General features: G+C 31.2%; 4 protein-coding genes across 4 annotated transcripts; 2 read left to right on the top strand and 2 right to left on the bottom strand.

Moving 5' to 3' along the window:
- Window positions 1–2,760: 2,760 nt before the first annotated feature.
- Window positions 2,761–8,184, bottom strand: LOC108722660 (uncharacterized). Its single transcript, XM_018447868.1, has 3 exons — window positions 8,023–8,184; window positions 4,072–4,152; window positions 2,761–3,234 (listed from the first exon to the last, which is right to left on the bottom strand). The coding sequence occupies exons 2-3, from the start codon at window positions 4,117–4,119 to the stop codon at window positions 2,971–2,973; spliced, it is 312 nt and encodes a 103-aa protein (XP_018303370.1). The 5' UTR covers window positions 4,120–4,152; window positions 8,023–8,184; the 3' UTR covers window positions 2,761–2,970.
- A 3,152-nt stretch (window positions 8,185–11,336) lies between these two features.
- On the bottom strand, window positions 11,337–13,792 carry LOC108722650 (palmitoyltransferase ZDHHC3). Its single transcript, XM_018447854.1, has 7 exons — window positions 13,419–13,792; window positions 12,950–13,129; window positions 12,492–12,677; window positions 12,254–12,390; window positions 12,092–12,176; window positions 11,735–11,947; window positions 11,337–11,653 (listed from the first exon to the last, which is right to left on the bottom strand). The coding sequence occupies exons 2-7, from the start codon at window positions 13,028–13,030 to the stop codon at window positions 11,492–11,494; spliced, it is 864 nt and encodes a 287-aa protein (XP_018303356.1). The 5' UTR covers window positions 13,031–13,129; window positions 13,419–13,792; the 3' UTR covers window positions 11,337–11,491.
- A 254-nt stretch (window positions 13,793–14,046) lies between these two features.
- On the top strand, window positions 14,047–17,887 carry Vps26 (vacuolar protein sorting 26). The gene is made up of 6 exons (XM_018447826.1): window positions 14,047–14,238; window positions 14,368–14,511; window positions 15,061–15,455; window positions 15,535–15,641; window positions 15,828–16,039; window positions 16,181–17,887. Exons 1-6 carry the CDS (start codon window positions 14,236–14,238, stop codon window positions 16,442–16,444), a joined length of 1,125 nt encoding a protein of 374 aa, XP_018303328.1. The 5' UTR covers window positions 14,047–14,235; the 3' UTR covers window positions 16,445–17,887.
- A 2,260-nt stretch (window positions 17,888–20,147) lies between these two features.
- Window positions 20,148–21,902, top strand: eIF3i (eukaryotic translation initiation factor 3 subunit I). Its single transcript, XM_018447846.1, has 5 exons — window positions 20,148–20,259; window positions 20,586–20,832; window positions 20,908–21,188; window positions 21,286–21,486; window positions 21,618–21,902. Exons 1-5 carry the CDS (start codon window positions 20,257–20,259, stop codon window positions 21,864–21,866), a joined length of 981 nt encoding a protein of 326 aa, XP_018303348.1. The 5' UTR covers window positions 20,148–20,256; the 3' UTR covers window positions 21,867–21,902.
- Window positions 21,903–23,694: the final 1,792 nt, after the last annotated feature.

Raw genomic sequence — 23,694 nt, 5'->3', positions numbered from 1 at the left:
AGACAAACGTGTTTATTGTGATACAGTATATACTAAAATAAAGTTTCTCAGATTTACTTTCGTTTTCACAAAAATTATTCTTTATTTTTACAATTTTCATCGGGTTGCATATATGTCGAAATATCTAAAAATTCTTTGTTTTATATATTTTCCTTGATATTTTATTTCCATCCTTTAGACTTGGTGTCACAAATTTTAATGGTTAAATTGCGCCAATGTGTTCCATGATTAAAAATAAGAAAAAATTTATATGACCATAAGTCTTAACTTAAGACCAAAATTCATTTAAAAAAAGCTTCATGAAAAAATTACAACAAAAATCTAGTAGTGTAAAATTTAGCGATCTTGAAAGCCAAAGCATTGTGCTCGACAACTACCCTATTGAATCCACATGTGTATACTATATATATACATACTTTGGTATATTTATCAGAAGAACTAAAAATATTTCCTTTTATAAAAGTTGCTTTATGAGTCTATGGATTTATTTGAATAATTAATTATACATATATGTACTCTATGAAATTGATGTTATACGAATAAAGAATAAAAAAAACTCAATGATCGCTGATCGAACGATCGATATTTTGAAATGATATATTAATAAAGTTACATACACTGTATAGATACTATTAATAACAAGAGCAAATTTCTTTCATCCGCGCTATATTTTTTCTGTTATAATTTTTTAATAAAAATTCTATAAATTTATATACAACATTTTTCCTTATTTTTATCTTATACAGAATACTTTGGTTATTAAAATTTGGAGCATTTTGTACAACATATAAATAATTGTCAAATAAACTACATGACATTGCTTGCTTCTAAAGTTCAAGATTTAATAATTTAAAAAATTCTTTTGAAATTTGGAAATTTAATAACTTACCAATAAATTCTTGTTTGAAAGAATACAAACTTGTTTATTCGATAATTGCAGAGATGAAAACTTGTAGATACGATACATTTAACATAACCATACATTTCTTAACTTTGTACGGCACTTTTGCATCACTGATCCTGGTGACTGCATATGGAAACATATCGTGTCAATATGTAATGAAGATATATCTTTGTTGTTGAAATCCTTCAAATTAACGCGAAAGAAGTCGTAACAAAGGCCATTGGCTTAACGAAAGTAAATTCATTTACACGCTATTTTAATCGCGTGAGTTTGTGAATTTACCATCTCCAGCGTGAAGCGCCAAGTTTCTAACATATCTAAACATGGAAAGTTGTTTGTTGAATCGTCAGATTGATTGTGAGTCGCATCAGATTCCAATCCTCGACGTCGATAGCAATTATATGTTATTGCTGCTCAATTGAGTAGAAATCCGTTTAATTAATTGGTATACAAGTAGAAGCAATTCTGATATATATTCCATATATAGAATCTTGCAATCTTTCGAATAATTATACTGATCGCGAGAATGGTCGCGAACGGAAAAGGCGTGGTAACGGTGTAGATTACAGAGCATGATTGAAAAAATACGTGCGGATTAATGCAAGAAGAGCCGACATTTTGTGCGAAACAGTTAATAATATCTAATCTGGCAGCGATTCAGTTCCCTTGGATACGATAAACCAGTCTTGTATTAAGAGCAATGCGTATGAACGATCTTGCTTGCTCGTATAATCAAGTAACTGAGTCTTACATAAATTTTTATAATAGTTCCTCCTGATAAAATCAATACTTCGGTGTTTAGGTGCGTGTGTGTGTGTGTGTGTGTGTGTGTGTCGTTTATATATTATATATATAATACATTATATTATATATTATGTATTATATGTATATTTATGTATATGTGTATAAACGCATTTATATATGATATCTCAAAATCACAGAATACCTCTTTTGAATTAGAATATAGTAAGTAAATTTGAAATCGATCTTTTCTTTTAAGTAAAATGATATTTTTATTTTCATTACTTCATTGTAATTTTATAATTTTAAATATAATATATAACTTAATGATTTTCAAAATTTTTAATTTCTATTAAAATAGGATCTAATAATTGATATTGAATAATAATTATAATTATGTTTACTGGTTCTTCTGAGATCTTTAAAGAAATTTTAATTTCGATCATTGATTTATTGCGATATTATTACTTTTTTATGCAATATTAAAAGGATTTATAAAATAATCGTCATACATTCAGAACATTATCTATAATAGTTAAGTACATATTATTGAATTTTAAACAAATGGGTAAACTATATTTGTTTAATCCTTCTTACATCTAGAATCAATTTAGAATTAAGGAAATTCTAAGCAGTAATTATTATCTAATCTAAAATGATTTATGATAGAAAATTTATCAAACATAACTTGATCAATTCAACATTTACCACTTTGCTAACATGAAAATGAGATAGATAATTTAACTGAGTGAATGCGTCGTTCATTAATCATATTATCGCGACTGAGTTAATTCGCACGTATTTTATTGGCGTTGCTTGAGCACGGATTAAGTTTACACTCTACTTTTTAACAAAATTAATAAGGAGAATGAAGGATTTTTAATTGAAAAACACAGATGATTCAAAGCTAATGTTTTATTCAAACCCTCTGGCTAAGGCAATATTTATCGCAATAAAATTATCTACAGATTTAGATTTTCTTTAACATTTTACTATTAATATTCTTATAAAGATACTTATTAGCATACAAAATTATTAAATTGCTTGTCAATAATAAATAATTGTTAAATTATTAAAATATTTATTGTAAATTCCATTTAATCTAAAGCAAATGATACATATGAAATTTCCTTATGCATAAACACTTTCAATTTGCACGCTTGACTGAATAAAATGACGTGAATGCTTTAACCACTAACTACCAGACGTCCACGCACTCTTAATCTTCGTATTTCAAGATTTCAACGATAACCGCAATGAAAGCGTTGGTTATCCGACATGTTTAGTGTTTCTTTTATTCTTTTTTTTTAACTATTGACGATAGTTTAACTGAAGTTAAAGCGGCGTTTTCCGTCGAAACGAAATCCATATGCGGCGCTATTCGGCGCATCAACCAATGCAGGATTTCGATATTGATGGAACGAACCATGAAGATGGGGCGGTCTCACGGCGTTTTGCTCCTCGTCTTGTGTACCTTTCAGGTAAAACGCCTCGAACTGACCTTCCGGTAAGAGAATATCCTTTAGGGACTTGTCATCTGGATCATATGCCGATGTGAGGATGATTAATGTGACGAAAAAGCAAAATACCTGCAATAATGCTATCTTTATCAATTGCTATCAAGAATCGAAACATGAAAACGATAGATAATCGCTTGTAAAGTTAAATAAAGTGAAGGAAATTCACAGAGATGCAGTTTGTAAAATTATAAACGTCGAACCTTCAAAATTAAAAATTAACAGAAAAGCTAAAGATTTAATTTCATGAAATAAGTTAGTATCAAACGGCTAATGCTGTGATATAAAAAATAACTGCTTGCAGGATCACTTTCTCGTAATAATTACTAAGTCAATAAATATCTGTTCAAAATAAAAAATCAGCAAACTCAGCAATAATTCGATTGAATTAAAAATTGAATGAACATATTTTAAACAATAAATTCTTTATGCAGTGTTTTAAGATGCTTATTAGCACCATTGTTAAATTGATCAATTCAATTTATAATATTACTATTCCAGCCTCAATTTATAATTGCATCTCAGATCCAACGGTAATCGGCGCACAGTTTATAGAACTGAAAAAGATATTATTTAAAATTTATATAGAAATATTATTAGGCACTCATATCCCGCCTTGACCGTATTTGGTGATTTTCTGTTTATTTGAGTTATTTACATAAGCAGTTTAGTTTAATTTATTATTATTTAAAGATATTTTAATTTAAACACTACTCTTACGTTTCCTGAAATAACGATATAATCCGACAGTATAATCGATAGAGTAACAATTTACACCTTTATTTTTACAACAGTTTAACGATGCGATTTACATGTGCAATGAACCTTTTTTACGATTACTGTAATAAATGGAACACTGTCGTGATGCTAAGTGATAATTTTCGGTTAATACTAAACAATTATACGTACCAATAAAATGTTTCGATCGTTCCATATCATTACCACTTTCCGTTCCATTTTCCTGACCGTATCTCTTGCGCGATCAAGATACTAAAATAACAAATAATGTTTATGTCACATATAACGATGAATCTTGTCAGCATAACTCTCTCGACTATTTGATAAAACTGGGAAAGCGATAAATCCGGTCTCTCTCACCAAATTAATCGCACGCTATGCCACGTGGCAAATAAGCAGTTTTTAATTGCAATTTATTAGTTATAAAAAATCATGTTTATTTGTCCATACATACATTCGTGTTTGAAGCTAATGACACGAATACGCAATGATATAATTCAATGCTGCGTGCAGAACGTGAACATTATCTCGATTCACCTGAGATAAATCTAGATTAAAATATCCTGTGTATAATATAACAATGATTCAGCCTATATAATAAATATTTATTTATGATACGTAATATAAAACAACAGACCTTGTAAGTAAAATCTAAAATCGAAAAATACAAAATGATATTTAATTAAAATAATAAATAGCAAATCTAATAAAAGCAAAGAGAGAGAGAGAGAGAGAGAGAGAGAGAGAGAGAAAGAGAAAGAGAAAAAGATTAAATTTCCTAAATCGAAGAAAAAATATTGGAGATAACGATAGGAAAATTCAAAATAGTTTGACCATTCACAATCTATTTAAATGTAAACATATAGATAAATTATAATGTAATTAGACAGATATTTCAAAACTACCGGTTATTCTTTTCATAAGATTCTTTAGCTAACTCGGAGTCGATCTTTCCTTAGCGAAAACGTCAAGTTAACAATCATTTTCGATCTATAAATAATTATAAGAAAGAATGGCTTTCTGCGAACTAAACTCCAAGAAACCAAATAAATAACGATGTTTATACACTCTTCGATTAATCTCAAATGCAATTTTCTTTGATGGAATTTTAATCTGAGACTTGATATATTGACAAAGATATATAACGCAGAAGATTGAAAATGTGCAATGAATGATGATCTTTCCTCAACATTCTATGGGAAAACCGACTCTAAGTTAATCAGGGAATCTATTGTTAGAAAGAAAATCACTTAAAATGATTTTTGGAGCACTCTACATTAACGATATCGCGAAGTGCATCATTTTGAACGCGGATCTCCAGCATAGTATATCCGATCTGAAATTATTTTTTTACGGTCGCTCTCTATTCTCCGTTACGTATGTGCACGTACCTTGACCGTTTACCTATTGCGAAACAGGCCGTTAACGAAATGTAATGCCTTTCGCAGTTGCGCGGTCGGCTGCTATTGTTCTAGGTAATCGTTCCAAACACGCGAAAGCAATACAAAAATGTAAAAATAATTCTAAGGCATATCCGTGAAAGTATCAAGAAGGACTCTTGATATAAAACCTTAAAAAACCGAAATTTGTTTTTTTTTTCATATTCTTATAGTACACTGAAAAAAAGATTGGCTGCTGCAGCAAATTAGATGGTAAAATATGGCATAGTATTTTTAATTGGCTGCAGCAGCCAATTTTTGGTTGCTTTAGCCTAACTGCAATGTCAGTATAGGATTTCGATAGACTAACACAACCAAAAATTGACTGCTGTAACCAATTAAAAATGCTATGCCATATTTTACCATCTAATTTGCTGCAGCAGCCAATCTTTTTTTTTTCAGTGTAGGACATCAAAGAATATGTTCTTGAGATATTATTTCGAAATTTGAAAAATTGACGAAGTTATAAGCGATTTAGTAGATAAACGTTCAATTGTTCAACGCGCTAAGATAGGGATCCACACACACACACACACACGCGCACAGAGAGAGAGAGAGATTTATTTATGTTCAAAGATGCTCCAAGTATCCAAAGGAAACAGAATTTGTTATACACAATAAAAAAGATCTATTTTATGAACTAGATAGTAGATTAATCTAAAAATTAACTCTGACAACAATACAAAAATTATATAACTCTTAATACGCGCACGAATCATTCATAGTCTTAAGATGTCTTTCTCTTAAACTTAACTAATTTTTCTTTACGGCGAATTAAGTTAATTGTATAAAAAGCGATTACATCAAACACAGATGATTTACTTGAGTCCGCCTTTTGTTAGAAATATTTTAAATCATTCTTACATTCTCCGAACTTTAAAAAAATTTTGTTTAAGAAAGAAACTATATCCTATTTTAATAAATAAAAAGTAATATTCGCAATACGGATTAATCGCACGTATTTTTCAATCGACGCAAAATCCGTATCTTTTTTTAAACATTTAATTGTGTATCGTAATTGCATGTGTCTAATTATATATTTTAATTACATTAATGATATTGAAGCTTGAAACAGATTACGAGAGAGAAAAATCGTTTCTCATCGCTTTCCTTCGAATACGAGATGAAAAATTGTTATTCCACGAAGAGAGCCGCCAAATCTCGATTGTTTTTGTATTAGGTAGAATTTAATATTTATATATACCGCTAATCGCATCAGATCGTATATTTACGCTTCGCAAGATCAGTAAGTAAATAGCCGTAAAATGGCGATTACACAGTGTCCAATTAGGAATCACGAGATGATCCGCGGAGCACGAAAGCGAAAGTGTTTAAGCAAGGCGTGACGAAACGAAGCGTACAATTCGTCAAACCACTCGCAAATTAAACGAAGATGCACACGAATCAATCGCACTTTTTAGAAATATTTAACTCATCCTTTTATTCTCTGAAATAAAAAAAAAATCTTTTTTCAAGATAAAAAATACATACATCCCACTTCAATAAATAAAAAAGACTGTGTACGATGCACGTGAGTTAATCATATTTTGTTAAAAATATTAAATCGTTCTTTTATTCTCTGAACACTAAAAAAAGTGTTTGTTCAAGATAAAAACTATCCTACTTCAATGAATAAAAAAGAATGTGAAAAATTATTGTCAGTCAGAAAAACTAATTTTGCGGATTACTTGATGCTATTCTCTCTACATTGTAAGAAAGAGTATGTAGAATTACTTAATAATATGTGTAAAAATTACATAATTTATAATGAAAATTAAAACATGTGCGAGTGTATAAGTTATGCGCTTTTACAAAAATTAATACTTTTAACTTTCAAAACTCTTTCCTTACAGTCCAATATAAAATCATAACACATTGCGCAAATGATTGGAAAAATGTATATGATGGAAATATATCAACTATGTTAGAGTATTGTGAAATTAAAATGTACAATGAGACATGATGGTATTCACTGATAAAATATAGTTTCGAACATATGTTGTTATTTGATAGATTAGTTCTATGTTGAATATAGCTACGCGTTTCCAAAAATAATGCGGTCGTTACCCGCATCATATGCTAAAAATATAATATGGAAAGTGTGGAGAAACGCATATATATCTACATTGTTATCGTCATACATTAACTTAATTATATATTTACTTAATATATATGTAATGATAACTTGATAACAATGTAGACATACGTGCATATACATGCACATACGTACAAAATTTCTAAAATATTTCAAATAATAATATAGAAAAATTTTCTATAAGAAGGAGAATTAAGTTCAAATCCCTAATTGTATACGTATTTATTTATTTATAAATTTGAAACAAATAAATATACATATTATTTATAGATTCGAAATAAATTCCTTTATAAAATATATCTTTTTATATTGTTATCTGAAAATTTTACAAATTGTCAGGAAAGTAGTAGAAGAAGAGGACATACATATGTGTGCATATATGTAAGAGCAAATAAAATTATAAAACACATTACATATACATATATTTTAATGTGCACATATATCGAAATGTATTGTGCATAAAATTGTAAACCTACAAATTTGTGGACCTGTTCTGTCCCAAGTTCTAAATTACAAGTTATCCAAAGTAAATTCTCAAAATAGAATTTCTAGGAAATCGCACGCGCGAGGAGTTTCTGAAAGACTTACCGAGATATCTCCACGGAAAAGTGAAAGCTAGCGAACGACAGCAACGACGGTGGCAGTGGCGCTCGTGACAGATGCGGATTTCGATCGACGGCCGCCTCGCTCCCGGCCTTGTCATGCCCGCGCGTCCGTCGAGATCGAGATGGAAACCACCGCCGCTGCGTACGGCGTATCCCCCATCTGCAAAAACGGAAGTCGATGAAAGTGGAAAACGGGATCCGAGCGTGCCGCGCGCGCACACATTTGTTTTTTGCCGCGCTATCGGCAACCGGCCAATCGGATAGCAACGCGCGCTTCGGATCCGTCATGGACGCGCGTATCTTTACGAGCCGATTAATCGTCTTTTTTCTGCTCGATATCGCTTTTTAGGTACACTTTGCTTTTGCAGCGTATAACCTTTTTGCCGTTATATCGGTTCGTCTTGAGGTGAATCAGAAGTAATTCAATGTGACTTACGTAGAGATTTCACCACCACCATTGAGTAGCACGCCGCTTTTGTCGGAAAAAAAATGATTGTCAGGGAAAGAAAGTTCCGTTTAATTCGTTATCGATTGGAATATAATAGACAGGCAAAAAGGCTGTAAAACCAATATAAATCCAGTTAAAAAAGATATGATACGACTCTCTGGTGCAATGCGTAGCACAAAGTTTAAAGAACGTCACTTCTGTGACAGTATAATAAATAGAGACAAAAAGCGATTTAAAAAATGAAAAATCGGATGTAACAATCAAGGATTATTGTATTCAACAATTTTTAATATTATTAATATTATATATATATATATATAAATAATGAACATATTAATAATATAGTACATCAATATTTAAATATATTATATATAATTTTTTAGTATATAATATATTCACATTTTAATATATTAAAAATATTATATCAATGATATTAACTAATAGAAATAAAAGTAATTTAAACAGTTCCATCAGAAACTTAAAAATCGGATATAACAATTATATCTAAAAAATTATTATTAGATATTATATATTATTAATCATGTTAAATGTAATACAATTATTAATATTATATATATACTATATATATATCAAAAAATAGTATTTAAAAAATTTATATAAATATTATATATATACATATATTAATGATTGATACGTTAATTATTATAACTCATTAATATTTTTTATCAAAATAATAATAAAATAACATAGATTGAAAATATTGCAACATTCAATAAAAGATTAATAACGCAATAAATCGCCGTTATTGATGCAAACTTTTACTTTTGCAAAAATAAAGTTGTTGGAACAGATAAATTTATGGAGTCGCAACTATGAACTTTTTATGCATTCTGTGTTGCATTACGCGGTTGTTGATCGGGAAATTTGATTTCTTATAATGTATTTTTTTGATATAAAATATATTTATCTTTTCGTAGAGAGCGAAGATAGAAAGCGAAATGGAGAAATCACTTCTACAAATTAAAATGCTAATTATCGGCAATCCTTTTCCTAATAGCGGCCAGTAGTATCGCCGCGCGACTGATCGCTCGTTTCCAAGTCAAGCAGGGAAATCTTGTTTGCAAGTACATGACTAACAAGGGAACATCGCTAGCTAGAGCTCTCGTGAGTTCGAATGAAATTGTGTGAATGTATGGAGCGAGAAGCGAATTAATTATCCTAGGAAAAACTCGAATTTAAAAAAGATGAAATTCACGCTTTAATTCGTCATACATGCCTAGACAAAATCTTTTTGTATTTCGCGTTTAATAAAATAAACATTCGAGACATAAAGAGGTGAATAAACGCGATCATTTTTTTTATTTTATTCTTTTTTCACTATTACTAGGCACAGAGATCGCTTTGTGATCAAATAAGGTCATCTTCGCTTATTTGTGTTATTTACATATCGGTCGATCTTCACTTATTATTGTTCATTTCTTTATTTTATTCATATTTTATTTATTTTGAATTTACTTGAGTAAAGGATATAATCATCAAGCTTTTTTTCAATTCATCCCTGAATATCAATCTTTATTGTTTCTTACAAATATGTAATTCGATGTAAATAGAAAGCGAGATTTTGTGACACAAAATATTTTTTTTACGATTACAAGATATGCAGTAAATGATACAAAAAATTTGCGACATTGTCTCTCTTCTATGTGTGTATGGCACACTTACATTTTTATATGTTATGTAAATATAAAATATAATTCAGTCTCGATAGAAAATAAAGATGTCAAAGAACCACTTCTATTACTCGTTATAATAATGTACAATTTCGTAGTATATATATGTATTACATTTTTTCTTTCATATGAATAATGACTAAAATACATTTTATCTTTAAAAAGATATTACATTTCTTTGGGTAAAGTAACATGATAGTTGTCACAGTCGATTTTACCTATACTAATGAGCATGCAAATTTTAAATTCAACAATATTTTTTAATCATTTTACAATGTATTAAAAACCGCATTAATTTTTTACGTTTACGAAATGTACCAAACATAATATGAAAATATTAAAGCACTATATAAGTATAAAAAAATTTCTTTCTTTCAAATATATATAGTAGAATCTTATATCTGAAATTAAAATTTATACAACACTCCAATACATTGCATCTAAAGACATGGAAAGGGTAAATTCGACTCTGATTGTTACTTTTTAAGTACTTTCCTAACGCTGTCATAGCAAAAAATTCGTACAATATTTGGATATCAGTAGAAAATTACAAATATTTCGCAAAAAAAATGTAAATATACATTTTCATACATATATATTTATCATGGGTGCGTTCCGTTATGCATAAAGCGTATTATTTTATCTTTCTTTATTCTTCGGTGAATAACAAGGATAAATGATGCAGCATGCGCTTTGCGTAATTCGGAACGCACCCTATGTGTATAATGTATTAGTATATATTATATATATAGTATATTATAGTATATATAAATAATATATATTATTTATATTAAATATATATATTTTATATCCATTTCCATCTTATCTCCTATAATATTTTGTATGTGGCTATACAAACTATATATATGTACGAAATTCACTGATATATGAAATAAAGCGATATAATAAATAAAATCTTTACAAAACATGTAGGTAGTCAACTATATGATAGTTAACTATATTTATATTAAATATTGCAATTGTTAATCGTCAATACATCTATTATCACAAAAAAATATTTCTTTTTTATAAACAAAGATCTGAAAACTGACGTATAAAAATTTGATTACCCAAGATTATACAAGATTTTCAATATTATAAACATAATTTTTTTTTATAAATAGAATAATTCTGCAAAAATTATGCAAAATTCTCTTGCATCATTTCTCTTCATTCAAAATTTTAAAAGAAGAGTTGTAGTCCGTCGCAATTTCAGGAATCAGCCTGTATACTAATCGAACATCATTATAGTATTTATGTACCTTAAGTATTCCTCTAAATGTAAGTCATGGTTATACGTATCAAAATATAATTTAAACAGAATATAGATAAGAATCTAATTTCGTTTTTGCGTTAGGAGGTGAGGTAAAGGGGGAAAACCAAGCTATCGAAAATCTTCCAAAAACCGCTTGAATTGATTTCCATTTGCTATTGCGAACCCATCGAGCTTCCTCCTTTTTAAGTTGTTCTATACCCTGCAAAGATATGATACAATAAATATAAATCGCAACTTTTTTATATGCGCACAAAAAATAACAATTGTTTTATATACGTACAGTTTCATCATACCAAATAGCTTGCAGTTGCGTGCCTAACATTACAGCAGTAAAAATGGCAAATAACAGTGCCTCGAATGCTAGAAATAATAATAACACCACCGTTGCTGGTGGATTGAATGTGGAACATTCTCTCCATTCTTGTCTGACACACATGGTAAATTGTTGTACACACAGAAATAGAGAGTGCAGTGATATGCCCGCTATATAAAACTAAAATATGGTACAAGAGAAATACATTTATATTATTTTACAAAATATTTCGATATATTTATGTCAAATATTAGAATCATTAATTTGATCATTCTTTGTAAAAACCTAAATCGTAATATGTGCATGCATTTATGAAATACTTACAGTAAAAAGTACGAAGTATTTTTGATTATTTTCCCCTACACAATTGTTAACCCATGGACAATGGTGATCCATTTTCCTGATACATCTATAATAATAGCACAATGTAATTAATGGATTATTCTGCTACATTACTATACAAATTTGACTTTTTTGTTAGATTACCTTTGGCAAACAGAGCAATGATGAGCTCTGTCGGGCTTAATAGAACAACATTTTGGACACTTAAAAATAACCTGTCCATCTCTAAATCCCATTTGTTGTATCATCTCTTTCGTTGCATTGCCTTTCGGTACTGCACCCTGTATAAAAACAAAATATCAATTAAAAAAGTTTAACTTATGTTACATAATATACGCTAAATCTCAAGCAATAAATTAAATTTCAGCATTATCTTAATTACCGGATCTGTAAACATGGTTCTTAGATGCGACGCAAAGGCCAGGAATGCTAAAGATTGGAAAATGGCCATATTTAAACTGGAATACAATGTATTTATTGTAGGAATAAGAATTACTGCCATCACTACGAATTCTGCATAGATTATCAATAGCCATGTTAATACTGCACATATGATTCCACATATATCCTATAAATACAGACACATTATATTAAAATTATAACAATGTCGGAACAACCTTGTGATTAACTTAATTGATGATTAATTAAATCAGCAAATTGCTTAACAAAATTGCTTTCCTAATCTAATCTTTTGATTGTATTGCAAAATGCAAGATTAGTTATTTCATATACGTTAACAGAGAGAATAATACAAGTATTACTGATAAGTTAATCATTATTTAAGTTAATCAAGGTTTTTAAAAAACATCAGAAATCATCTGTATATTCATAAAATTTTGCCTTAATACACCAAAGCTTTCCACCGCAGCATCTATTATGAAAGTCTTTCTCCCTGTAGAAGGTCATGTAATCGCAATCCATCGTTGAAACTGCTGTTCACTGAACAACTATATTTTTTATAAGACATAAGGGTAATCAGTGATACCTCCTTTGTACACACAAAAATTTACAATCACATGCCTGAAAAAAAAAAGGTGATGATGTCGCAACAATGTCAACCAGGCATTTGAATTAATACTTTTTATGTTAAATAGCCCGTAGCCCGAACTTTATTTGTCCAAAGATCTCTTTAATGTCAAGATAATCATCTACATTTTCATTTATCAACGATAATATCAAAGCAATAATTAGACAGCCACACTGCCACAGATGAGAATGCGGAGTACCGGAGACGATAAACATCAAGCTTCAGAAATCTTTCTTTCTCTTCCTCAGGAAAGATGTACAGCGGGCTAAATCAAGTACTTACATCACGGTGTAACGACACGCGTCCGTGAAGAATAACGTGTGATGCCTGCCATCATAACATTTCGCATCACAACATCGAAAGACGCGCGTACCAGCGTGCACAGCGAATGCCTGCGGCGCGTGTGACAGATTTTTCGGACTTCACCTATACCTATGATCGAGCGACGAAAAGCGTGCAGCACGAAGAGTATGTACAACAGCGTGGCTCGCAAACAAAAATACAGAGATGTTTGTTTTATTTCCGAGAATCGCGAGTAGGCATATCAGGCCAAGAAGAAGCAAATTAATTCGTATTATCAATAACACTCCACGTTAATTTTTGTCCTCTGTCTCTCTTCCCTTAGAATTGCCTGTCAGATTAGAGCCATGTGCACGAATCTATCACGAAAATAAGCGCCATCTGAAGAGTATATTAAGCCCAATTGATAAAAATGAAGACTGATCTTATCGACCCTTAATTCACGAGCACCAGGTGTGCTCCATCGGCATTTGCAACTAGAGTCCCCTAGTGAGACTCCCTATATAAAGACTCTAGAGAAAGATCTCGCTGCGCGCGCCACCGGCGAGTTTTGACAGCGCATACAAGTGGGAGCGGTAAAGGGGGGGAAAGGGGGCGCGTGCGCGCGGCCATATTGGCTACTTGTGACTTTCGGGAGGAACGAGCAAAAAAATAACCCAACTTTTCTCGTCTCTCGTACACGTAAGAAAATGTTGCTCTGGAAAATTGTTCATTGATCCGCGATACGGCCGATCCTGTCAGCGTGACTGCGGCATTGCATCGGGGTATCTCACCGTTTCCACGAAAATTGTCCTAGAAAATGGTGCGTTTACCTCCCACGGGGGTGCAGTCCTCGGCCCACCGTAACCCGAGACTTTCTGATCGCGGTGCCGGGTTGTCAACTTCTCCCGGCTGTTGATTTTCTAACGCTTTTGAATTTTTTCACACGCAGAGTTTCTTTGGTTTCGGTCAGTCCGCCGACATAGAGATCACGTTGGACGGCGCTGAAACGCGAAAGACTGCAGATATCAAGTCCGAGGATGGCAAGAAGGAACGGCACCTGCTCTACTACGATGGCGAGACCGTGTCCGGCAAGGTAGAGCCTGCTCCTTGGAACGTCAACTTAATTATTAATCGTCTGGTTGTGATTTGATAGAAATCAAATGTTAACATACTTGCATGCAACATGTTCAGTGCATCAGGCTTGCTTTTGTCCAATGAAATTGAAATGAATACTGCATTTCCAATATGCATAAACTTTTCATTTATAATACAGTATATCTAGCAAATTATCAGTTATTCAAAAACATTATATATCAGTTTACAAAAGTTAAAACTTATCAATTTATATGTTAAAGTGATACAGTTATGATATAAGTTTAAAGGGTTCTTGAAACAAAGAATAAGCAAATACCATAAATCAATTTTTGCACTAGAACTTAACAGTGATTGATAAGATATCTAATATTTTTTGCCAAGGTTATACAGTGGAATACCTATGATACATCTTGCAGATACTATTTATCTTATAGTAGCTCTTTGAACTCTGTATTAAATTCTGTAACATATTCTTTTTAATACTTTATAATGTTTTATCATGTTATGCTTTTGCAGTATAAATTTGTCACTAAATCAATACTTGCAGATTAATATCAGCTTGCGGAAAGCTGGAAAATTAGAGCATCATGGCGTCAAAGTAGAATTTATTGGACAAATTGAGCTATATTACGACAGAGGTAATCATCACGAATTTACGAGCCTGGTAAAAGAACTAGCAAGGCCAGGGGAATTAACACACAATACGGTATATACATTTGAATTCCCAAATGTTGAGAAACCATTTGAGAGTTACACTGGTTCTAACGTACGACTAAGATATTTCTTGAAAGTGACAATTGTACGAAGGATTAGTGACGTTGTTAAAGAACTCGAATTAGTTGTGCACACTCTTAGTTCCTATCCAGACATGAATAATCCCATTAAAATGGAAGTTGGAATTGAAGACTGTTTGCATATCGAATTTGAATATAATAAAAGCAAGTAAGTCATTGTAATATATTTGGACTATTTTAATGATTGATTTTCTGAACGTATTGCTGATAACTATCCATCTTTTCAGATATCATTTAAAAGATGTAATTGTTGGCAAAATATACTTTCTTTTGGTTAGAATAAAAATAAAACATATGGAGATAGCAATCATCAAACGAGAAACTACAGGTTCTGGTACGTTATAAATAATTTACACATTGAAATATAATGTAGTAATAGTAATTAATTATGATTTCTGCAGTTTCGTATACATGTAGCATTGCATGTTGGCAAAATTGGAACGCGAGTTTTGGTTTCCTAAGAACTTTTTCTCTGCGGTATTCACGGTACTAAGGCAATAATTAGAGTACATATTTGCAGGTCCTCATACGTTTACTGAAAACGAAACTATAGCGAAATATGAGATCATGGATGGTGCGCCCGTTCGAGGGGAATCCATTCCTATAAGGGTATTTTTAGCTGGATACGATTTGGCCCCTACAATGCGCGACATTAATAAGAAGTTTAGTGTTAGATATTATCTGAATTTGGTTCTCATGGATGAAGAAGATCGACGATACTTTAAGCAACAGGTAAATTTGTATATCATTTACATATTTTGTTTTTTAAACTTTCTAAAATTGTACTTCTTTTCTATGTTCAAAATGAAAATATTATTTTATGCATTATTCCTTTTATCTTCATTTTACCTTTGCTTTTTGTATTTTGTTCAGGAGATTACATTATGGAGGAAAGGTGAGAAAAGCAGAAAGTCGCAAACAGCCTCGCCACATATGCCATCGCATTTAGTATCAGCTGAAACAGGATTTCCACAAGGCGCTGCACAGAATGGTCCACCGTCAGTGCCACCTGACTCTGGTCAACTGCCAACGAATAGTGTTACAAACATAGAAGATACTCCAGCACCAATTGAAGGCATGACACGAGAAGAAGGAGATGGCGAAGGTGAAAAAGAAGGCGGTCCAGAAAGTGATTGAGTCTCCACATAGGTCTGTTCCTGGTGCCAGTTATAGCCCAGATTAGTTGAGAACGTTAAATATGGCTGAAATATGCAGCAAAAGAATTAGCTTAAAGAAAAATCTCCTATATTGCGTTGGGAGATTTGTTTTTATTAAAACTAAAACAGCGGGATGCGTAAAAGGCCTGCTAGCAAAGTTGTAAATATTTTGGATACATTATATATAATTGAGAGCGAATGATTTGTAACTAGTAGAATGCCGATCAAAATTATAATACTATGGAGAAATAGATCTCAAAACAAGAAGAATTTTGTCACTTTGGAAAAGATAATTTCGATATTATTTCACGAGCCATATTGCAAACGAATATAATATAAACAAGCAGTACAGTATTCCTGAATGGACGGCTTATTAATCAAATATTAACCAACGGTACATTTTGCAAAACATCTGGGTGTTACAGTGTTTTAAATGTTTTATACAGACACACAATTGTGCCCACTGACTCACCCATTATATAATTCTGAAAATCCGAAGTCTATGGCAGCATCATGTTATGCAAAGAGAGTTTATAAATACAAAATGGATATATACTCACAAAGGCTGCCCCATATTAATCCGTTCACCTAGTCTACGAATATTATAAACGAGGGTGCTTTCCAGCAACGTACATAAGCGTAACACAGTGTATGGTTCTGTGTTTTCCAACCATTGTGTTTTCCAAATAGAACACACTATGTTACATTTGGTGCTTTTCGACTATGTACATAGGCAACATGTGTGTAATAATGCATGTACAATCAAGGCCCCTATTCTTGAAGAGTATACATAAAACTAGAAAAATATTATAGTATACATATAATATACTATAGTATCAACATATTCAAACTCAACTATTTAGCTGTGTACGATTGTGTCAACTTGTCTATTGTGTCATAATTGGAAAGCATCCCCCAAATCTTACACAGTGTGCTTGTACGTAGCTGGAAAACATCAAATGTAACATAGCGTATCCTAACTGAAAAATAGCATAGTTGGAAAGCACGGAATCGTACACAGTGTCGCTTATGTACATTGCTGGAAAACACCCGAAGACACGAGAAAGTTATTTACGTGCGTGTTTTTGAAAATAGTTTATATATAAACACAATGCGCCTCGAGCGAGAAAGATTGCACTTATTTTTAGAGCGAGTTTGTACAAAAAAAAAGGAAAGATGTCGATTATGATGCATGACACGAGTTGTAGATTACCTTCAGCTTTGAGTTTAATGAAAGTGTGCATATATAGGGACAATTTCATAAGATAGGATTTTATATGCAAAAGTGTGCATTTTGCGTAATGTCAATCTTCCAAACAGACACAAATTATGATATATCTGCTCAAGTTGGTATGCCTTTCTGAACACGAGAGTGGACTATGATAGATTAAATAATGGGGTAGCCGCCTCGTGTATTTATAAATATATACATATATATACATATATAACTGCAGTATACGTGTGTGAGTATATATACATAAATAAAATTTTTCATTCTGGCAATAATGACTAACTGCTTAGGTGTGCTCCAATAAATCATGGCATGTCGGGATAACTAATATTCTATGAAGGAACAAAAGCTGTATAATAAATTTTTTATTGATTATATGAGAATACCAATTTTAAATGTATAAAAGTAATCATTGTTGTATGAATCATTTCTCAAAAATTAAGACATCAGTAACAAAAATTTATTTTGCATATTTTACTTGACTTTATTCACGAGAAGTCTCGACGATTGTACCACAGTTTACTCAATATTCTGTATGTATATGTAAACATACACGTATTTACATATTGTAATATCACAGCAGTCAAGTATGGACATATTTCCTTTTATCGCTGCAGTTTTATGACATTCTGTAGCGATGAAAATAATATTGCTGCAAAAGGGAAACCTATCGTTTTGTACTGTTCTATATCATGGAAGTTTAACTGTAAAAAATTGTATTGAGAAGATGCATAATATTAGATTATATATGTGTATACATACATAGATACATACATGTATACAAATTATTTACATTAGAAATTTTGTTATGTGTAAGTTGAAGTAATTTCATAATGCACATCTTTATTATTTGTTAATTATAGAGAATGAGAATTATAAAAAACGGTAAATGAGGAAGAGGAAAGAATGAATGTATGTAAGAAATATGTAGTAAGAAAAGCAGAAAAAAGCCTGTTTGAATTATTTGACCTGTCAAATATTTGTATTTGTATATATATGTATGTATGTATATATATGTATATGTACAGGTATATACATATTATCATGGGTATGCAACTAGTTGTATATTTTAATGCCTATATATAAATATATTGTATACAGTGCGTATGTGCACATACATGTATATTGGAATCATATTTACTAATTGGTTTATATATATGTTAGTACCTAGTCCAAACTTAAATCCTGATCATGATGTTACAATAGGCGCGTTCAAGTTGACAAAGCGGCTAGCCTGCTCGCCGAGCAAATAAACATAATTGGTTGTTACTTATAGATCCAATCAATCATATTCAATCGCTCGGTAAGCATACACAGCCGCTTTGCCGTCTTGAACTCGCTCAATGGCTGCGTTCAGCAGAAAAAGCAGCTTTGCAACTGTTGTAAAATTCTTTAATATGATTGGCTTTACCCTTAGTTCCTCATTGGATCTAAATGTATAAACCAATCATATTCAAGAATTTTACAACAGTTGCAAAGCTGCTTTCTCTGCTGAACGCAGCCATAATTTTTTTATGTATTCTCATGGAGAAGTTATTTAATAGCAAATCAAATCACGTAAATTTTATAAAATATATAACGTTAAAGCGTTTAAACGATTGCTAAAGCTGGTGTTTTTTTTTTTACTGAATTGTTTAATAGCGTAATGTATTGCTTATGCAATCATAAAGTGTAAAAAGCAGTTAATTAAAGGTGAATCTATTTATATGCCGCTTTTAATAAAAACACCAATTATGGGTGCGTTCCGTTTTACACTTACAGCGCTTATAAGCATCATTTGTCTTCGTTTAATATTTGATAGACAGCAAGGATGAACTGATGCTTATAACGTGTGAACGTGAAAACGAAACGCAGCTTACGCAACCTTGGTAAATATTAGGGTGCGTTCTACTTTACGTTTGCAATATTCGCGAGAATCATTTTATTGTTTTTCTTATCATTTTCAAATATTATAAACAAAGATGAAATAAATGATGCTCGCGGATGTTGCGAACGTTAAAGTAAAACGCGCTATTTAGACTCCTTTTACACCGACGATATGCATACTAATTAGTAATTTTCTATTAAAATATCTTAATTTCAGCAATGTATTTAAAGAATGATGTACTAAATTGACACAATATGCATCAATATGATTAATTAAATACTCATATCATATAATGTTTACACGTATCGCCGAAATTGGCTGCGTTCAGCAGACTCAACAGTTTTGCAACCGTTTTATGATTGTCTGCTGAGATAGGACCATTCTTCTAGATCTAAAAATATGATCCAATTAGCGCGAAGGAAACTTCCAACAGTTGCAAAATAAACGTTCTGCTGAACGCAGTCATTGAATAGATGATAATTCAATAGAAAGTGAATGCAGCCTAAGGTCTGTTCTTTTTTTAATATGGTAAAAGCAATAAAAGCTCTTAACGAGTGGCAACACTGTTGGACGAAACAGGACGAAGTCAGTGTTGGTCAGTGTGGACGTGTGAGTGCGGGTGGTTGTGTATTAAAGAGAAGTTTAATTTGTCGTTTAATAGGAAACATACGATCGTAGATTAAAACGCCACGCAATGGTTAGTTTTCCTTAATTCCGCGCCAATACATTATTATTTTTTCTCGTAGCAGGAATCTATTACAAACTAATAGAACATGTGACAATATTAACCTCTTCTTTGTACCATTTAGATTTTTGAGGCGGTACTACGATTTATCTCCTAATTTGAAACTTACGTTCAGTTCTTGTTTCTGTGTAATAGGTTTTTCTTAAAAAATTTCTTATATCAGTGTAGCCGAGTATCAGAAAAGGAAGATGAGTCTTTCGCTTGGAAAATGATTATTTCATTATTCAACCATCTAATATCCATATCTTTCTTAAGATAAAAGAAATTATTTATTTCAGAAACCTTTGATGTTGCATGGGCATGAGCGTGCCATCACCAAAATAAAGTATAATAGAGAAGGAGATCTATTGTTCTCCGCTAGTAAAGACAAGCAACCTAATGTTTGGTACTCATTGAATGGAGAACGTCTTGGTACTTTCAATGGACACAATGGTTCCGTATGGTGCATTGACGTCAATTGGGATACCACGCGATTGTTATCCGGCAGTGGTGACAATACTCTGAGAGTCTGGGACTGTGAAACTGGTTTGTGCATATGACAGAATCGTACAAATGAGTTTTGCTTGTGGGTCATACATGGTATCTTTGTATAATGTTCAGGCAAAGAAATAGGACAACTGCACACAAACAGTTCTGTAAGAACGTGCGGCTTCAGTTATTCTGCAAACCTCGCAGTATTCTCCACTGACAAGGCTTTAGGTCACCAGTGCGAGATGTTTATTATGGATGTACGAAATGTCGATTCTACATTATCGCAGGAGGATGCGATCTCTAGAATTTCGGTTAATGGTCCTAGAATTTCTGCCATATTATGGGGAGCCCTCGATGAGACCATTATAACAGGTCACGAAGACGGTGAAATTAAACTTTGGGATGTAAGGGTAAGTGTCTTTATTATTATTTTGTTAATTGTGGAAATATGATATATAATATATTAGTAAGTATATTGATATTAATTATTGTTTGTAATATTTATAGACAGGAAAGAAGCTGTCTAGTGTTAAAGGTCATAAATCTCAGATAAATGATATGCAATTCAATAAGGATGGCACCATGTTCGTAACTGCATCCAAGGATCACACTGCAAAACTTTTCGATAGCGAGTCTTTAGTGCTATTGAAGACTTACAAGACGGAAAGACCTGTAAACTCGGCTACGATATCACCAATTTTTGATCATGTAAGATTTAAGCCACAGGATAGTCATTCATTATGATCTTTGAAAAAATTATCATAGTAAAGTATGATATAATTTCTATTAAATTAGGAAATAAATGTAGTATTTGCTAAATAAACAATATTTTTCTGTAGGTGGTTCTTGGTGGCGGTCAAGATGCCATGGATGTCACTACAACATCTGCACGACAAGGCAAATTTGATTCACGATTCTTTCACTTAGTGTTTGAAGAAGAATTTGCACGTTTGAAAGGACACTTCGGACCCATTAACTCTCTCGCTTTTCATCCTAATGGTCGCAGCTACTCCACAGGTGGAGAAGATGGATATATGCGCATTAACAATTTTGATCAATCTTATTTCGACTTTCATTTTGAATATTAAATTTGTCAATCAAGAGACATATGTATATTATAATATATATATTATTCTCCAAGTATATATATGTATATATATATATATATATATACTGTGTATGTGTAATCATTTTCCCAAACTAAATGAGTTAAAAGAGTAACTTTTGTAACAGGAAGTGAAGGAATTTATTTTCGAAATGAGAAACCCTTTTTACTCCTTTTTGTATATTCAATTAACACTTTTATAATCAATTTTTTACAAATCCAAAAGAAAACGTGGAATTTTCGACTAGGAGTCGACTACTTTTACATAGATTCGTCCTAATATAATTTTTGTAGTAATTATCAACTCTAGAAATTGTCTGGCTATTAATATCAGATATCATTAACAAAAATTTTATTAATTTTATTATATACGTTAACGATAGGCAATGTAATAATTATACAAAATAAATATTCCAAATTTGTATATGTAAATCTCTATACTCCACATTTTTTTTAATTGTATTTGAATTATCTATTAAAAATTAAGAAAAATTTTTTTTTTAATTTCAAGCATAATTATATTAAATCACATCACTCTATATATATATATAGGGGGGGCAAAGCTGGCATTTGAATTTTGAGTGACAAAAATATATCTTGTAAGTTCCCAATTTATATTGTAGATAGCATCTCGTGTCTTCTTTACCAACGAAGTTTAGTTAGTTTAGATGCCGCGTTGTTATGTTTAGGTAATCGAACGTGTTTTCGATAGTCAAAAGTAATTTTTGAGATTTCATTTTCCGAATCACATAATTTTTTGTGTATATGGATGAAATGAAGTTGCAAACACCAAAATATTTTATTGCCATCTTGTAGTCTTATAATCACTCTATAAAACGCTAATAATCATTTGATTAAAATCGTTTATTTTGTTATTGAAAGTTGCAATTGAAAAAAAGGTGCCCACTTAGCTCCGGTCTCATATATATATATATAATAATTTCGTATCAAATAATATTTAACATCTAATAATAAAACAATTAAATTGATATATAGATATTTGTTATAATGTACATACAAGTGTGTTATTCACAAGTATCATCATAACTTTATTCATTTAAAATAAGTCATTAAAAATATCTGTCAATAAGATTTAATAACTAATCTTTTTTAGAATCATAAATTTTCTTTATCATTTTTTATTTCGTTTTATTTAAAAAAAAGATTTAAATATTTAATGAACAAATTACATATTTTAAGAGAATTTAGTAAAACACTAATATTTTTAATATTCTTAAACACAAATATCAATTACAGATCTTTTACCTTGTTTAATAGGCCAAAGCAAAAGCGTGGTAGTCAACAGATATATTTTACAATTATGTTTCTTGTTTAACATCAAACTTCTGTTGATCTCCATTAAGTTCTTTGAAATGCAGCATACATATATAAAGGTTCAAAGTGTACTGTAAGAATTTTAATTCAATGTTGGTACACACTTTATTTTTATAATCGTATAATATTGTACAAATTATTACAATAAACTATATATTTCTGTAATTATGTCTGTTTCTTAGTTTTACCAACATGGCTTGCCGTAAGCGTTTGGCAAGATAGCAGAATTAAATAATACAGCCATACAGTGCAAAAATGCACTATCTCGAATCCTTCACTCTGTAATTACGATTTTTTTCTCTAAAATTATATCCTACAATAATAGTACAAAAAATTATTATCGGGATAAATTGAAATTGCTAAATTAAACTCGTTATTTCTTTTAACGACTATCTACATATTGATATAATCCTATAATCGTTTCGGAGTGTATACAAGAAGAAAATGAAATGAAAAGTCTCTTCTTGTGTACTACG

Source organism: Mycetomoellerius zeteki, unplaced genomic scaffold (genome assembly GCF_001594055.1).
Source record: "Mycetomoellerius zeteki isolate Tzet28-1 unplaced genomic scaffold, Tzet1.0 scaffold212, whole genome shotgun sequence".
In the NCBI taxonomy this organism is placed as follows: Eukaryota; Metazoa; Arthropoda; class Insecta; order Hymenoptera; family Formicidae; genus Mycetomoellerius; species Mycetomoellerius zeteki.
This window is presented reverse-complemented; position numbering and strand designations above follow the sequence as displayed.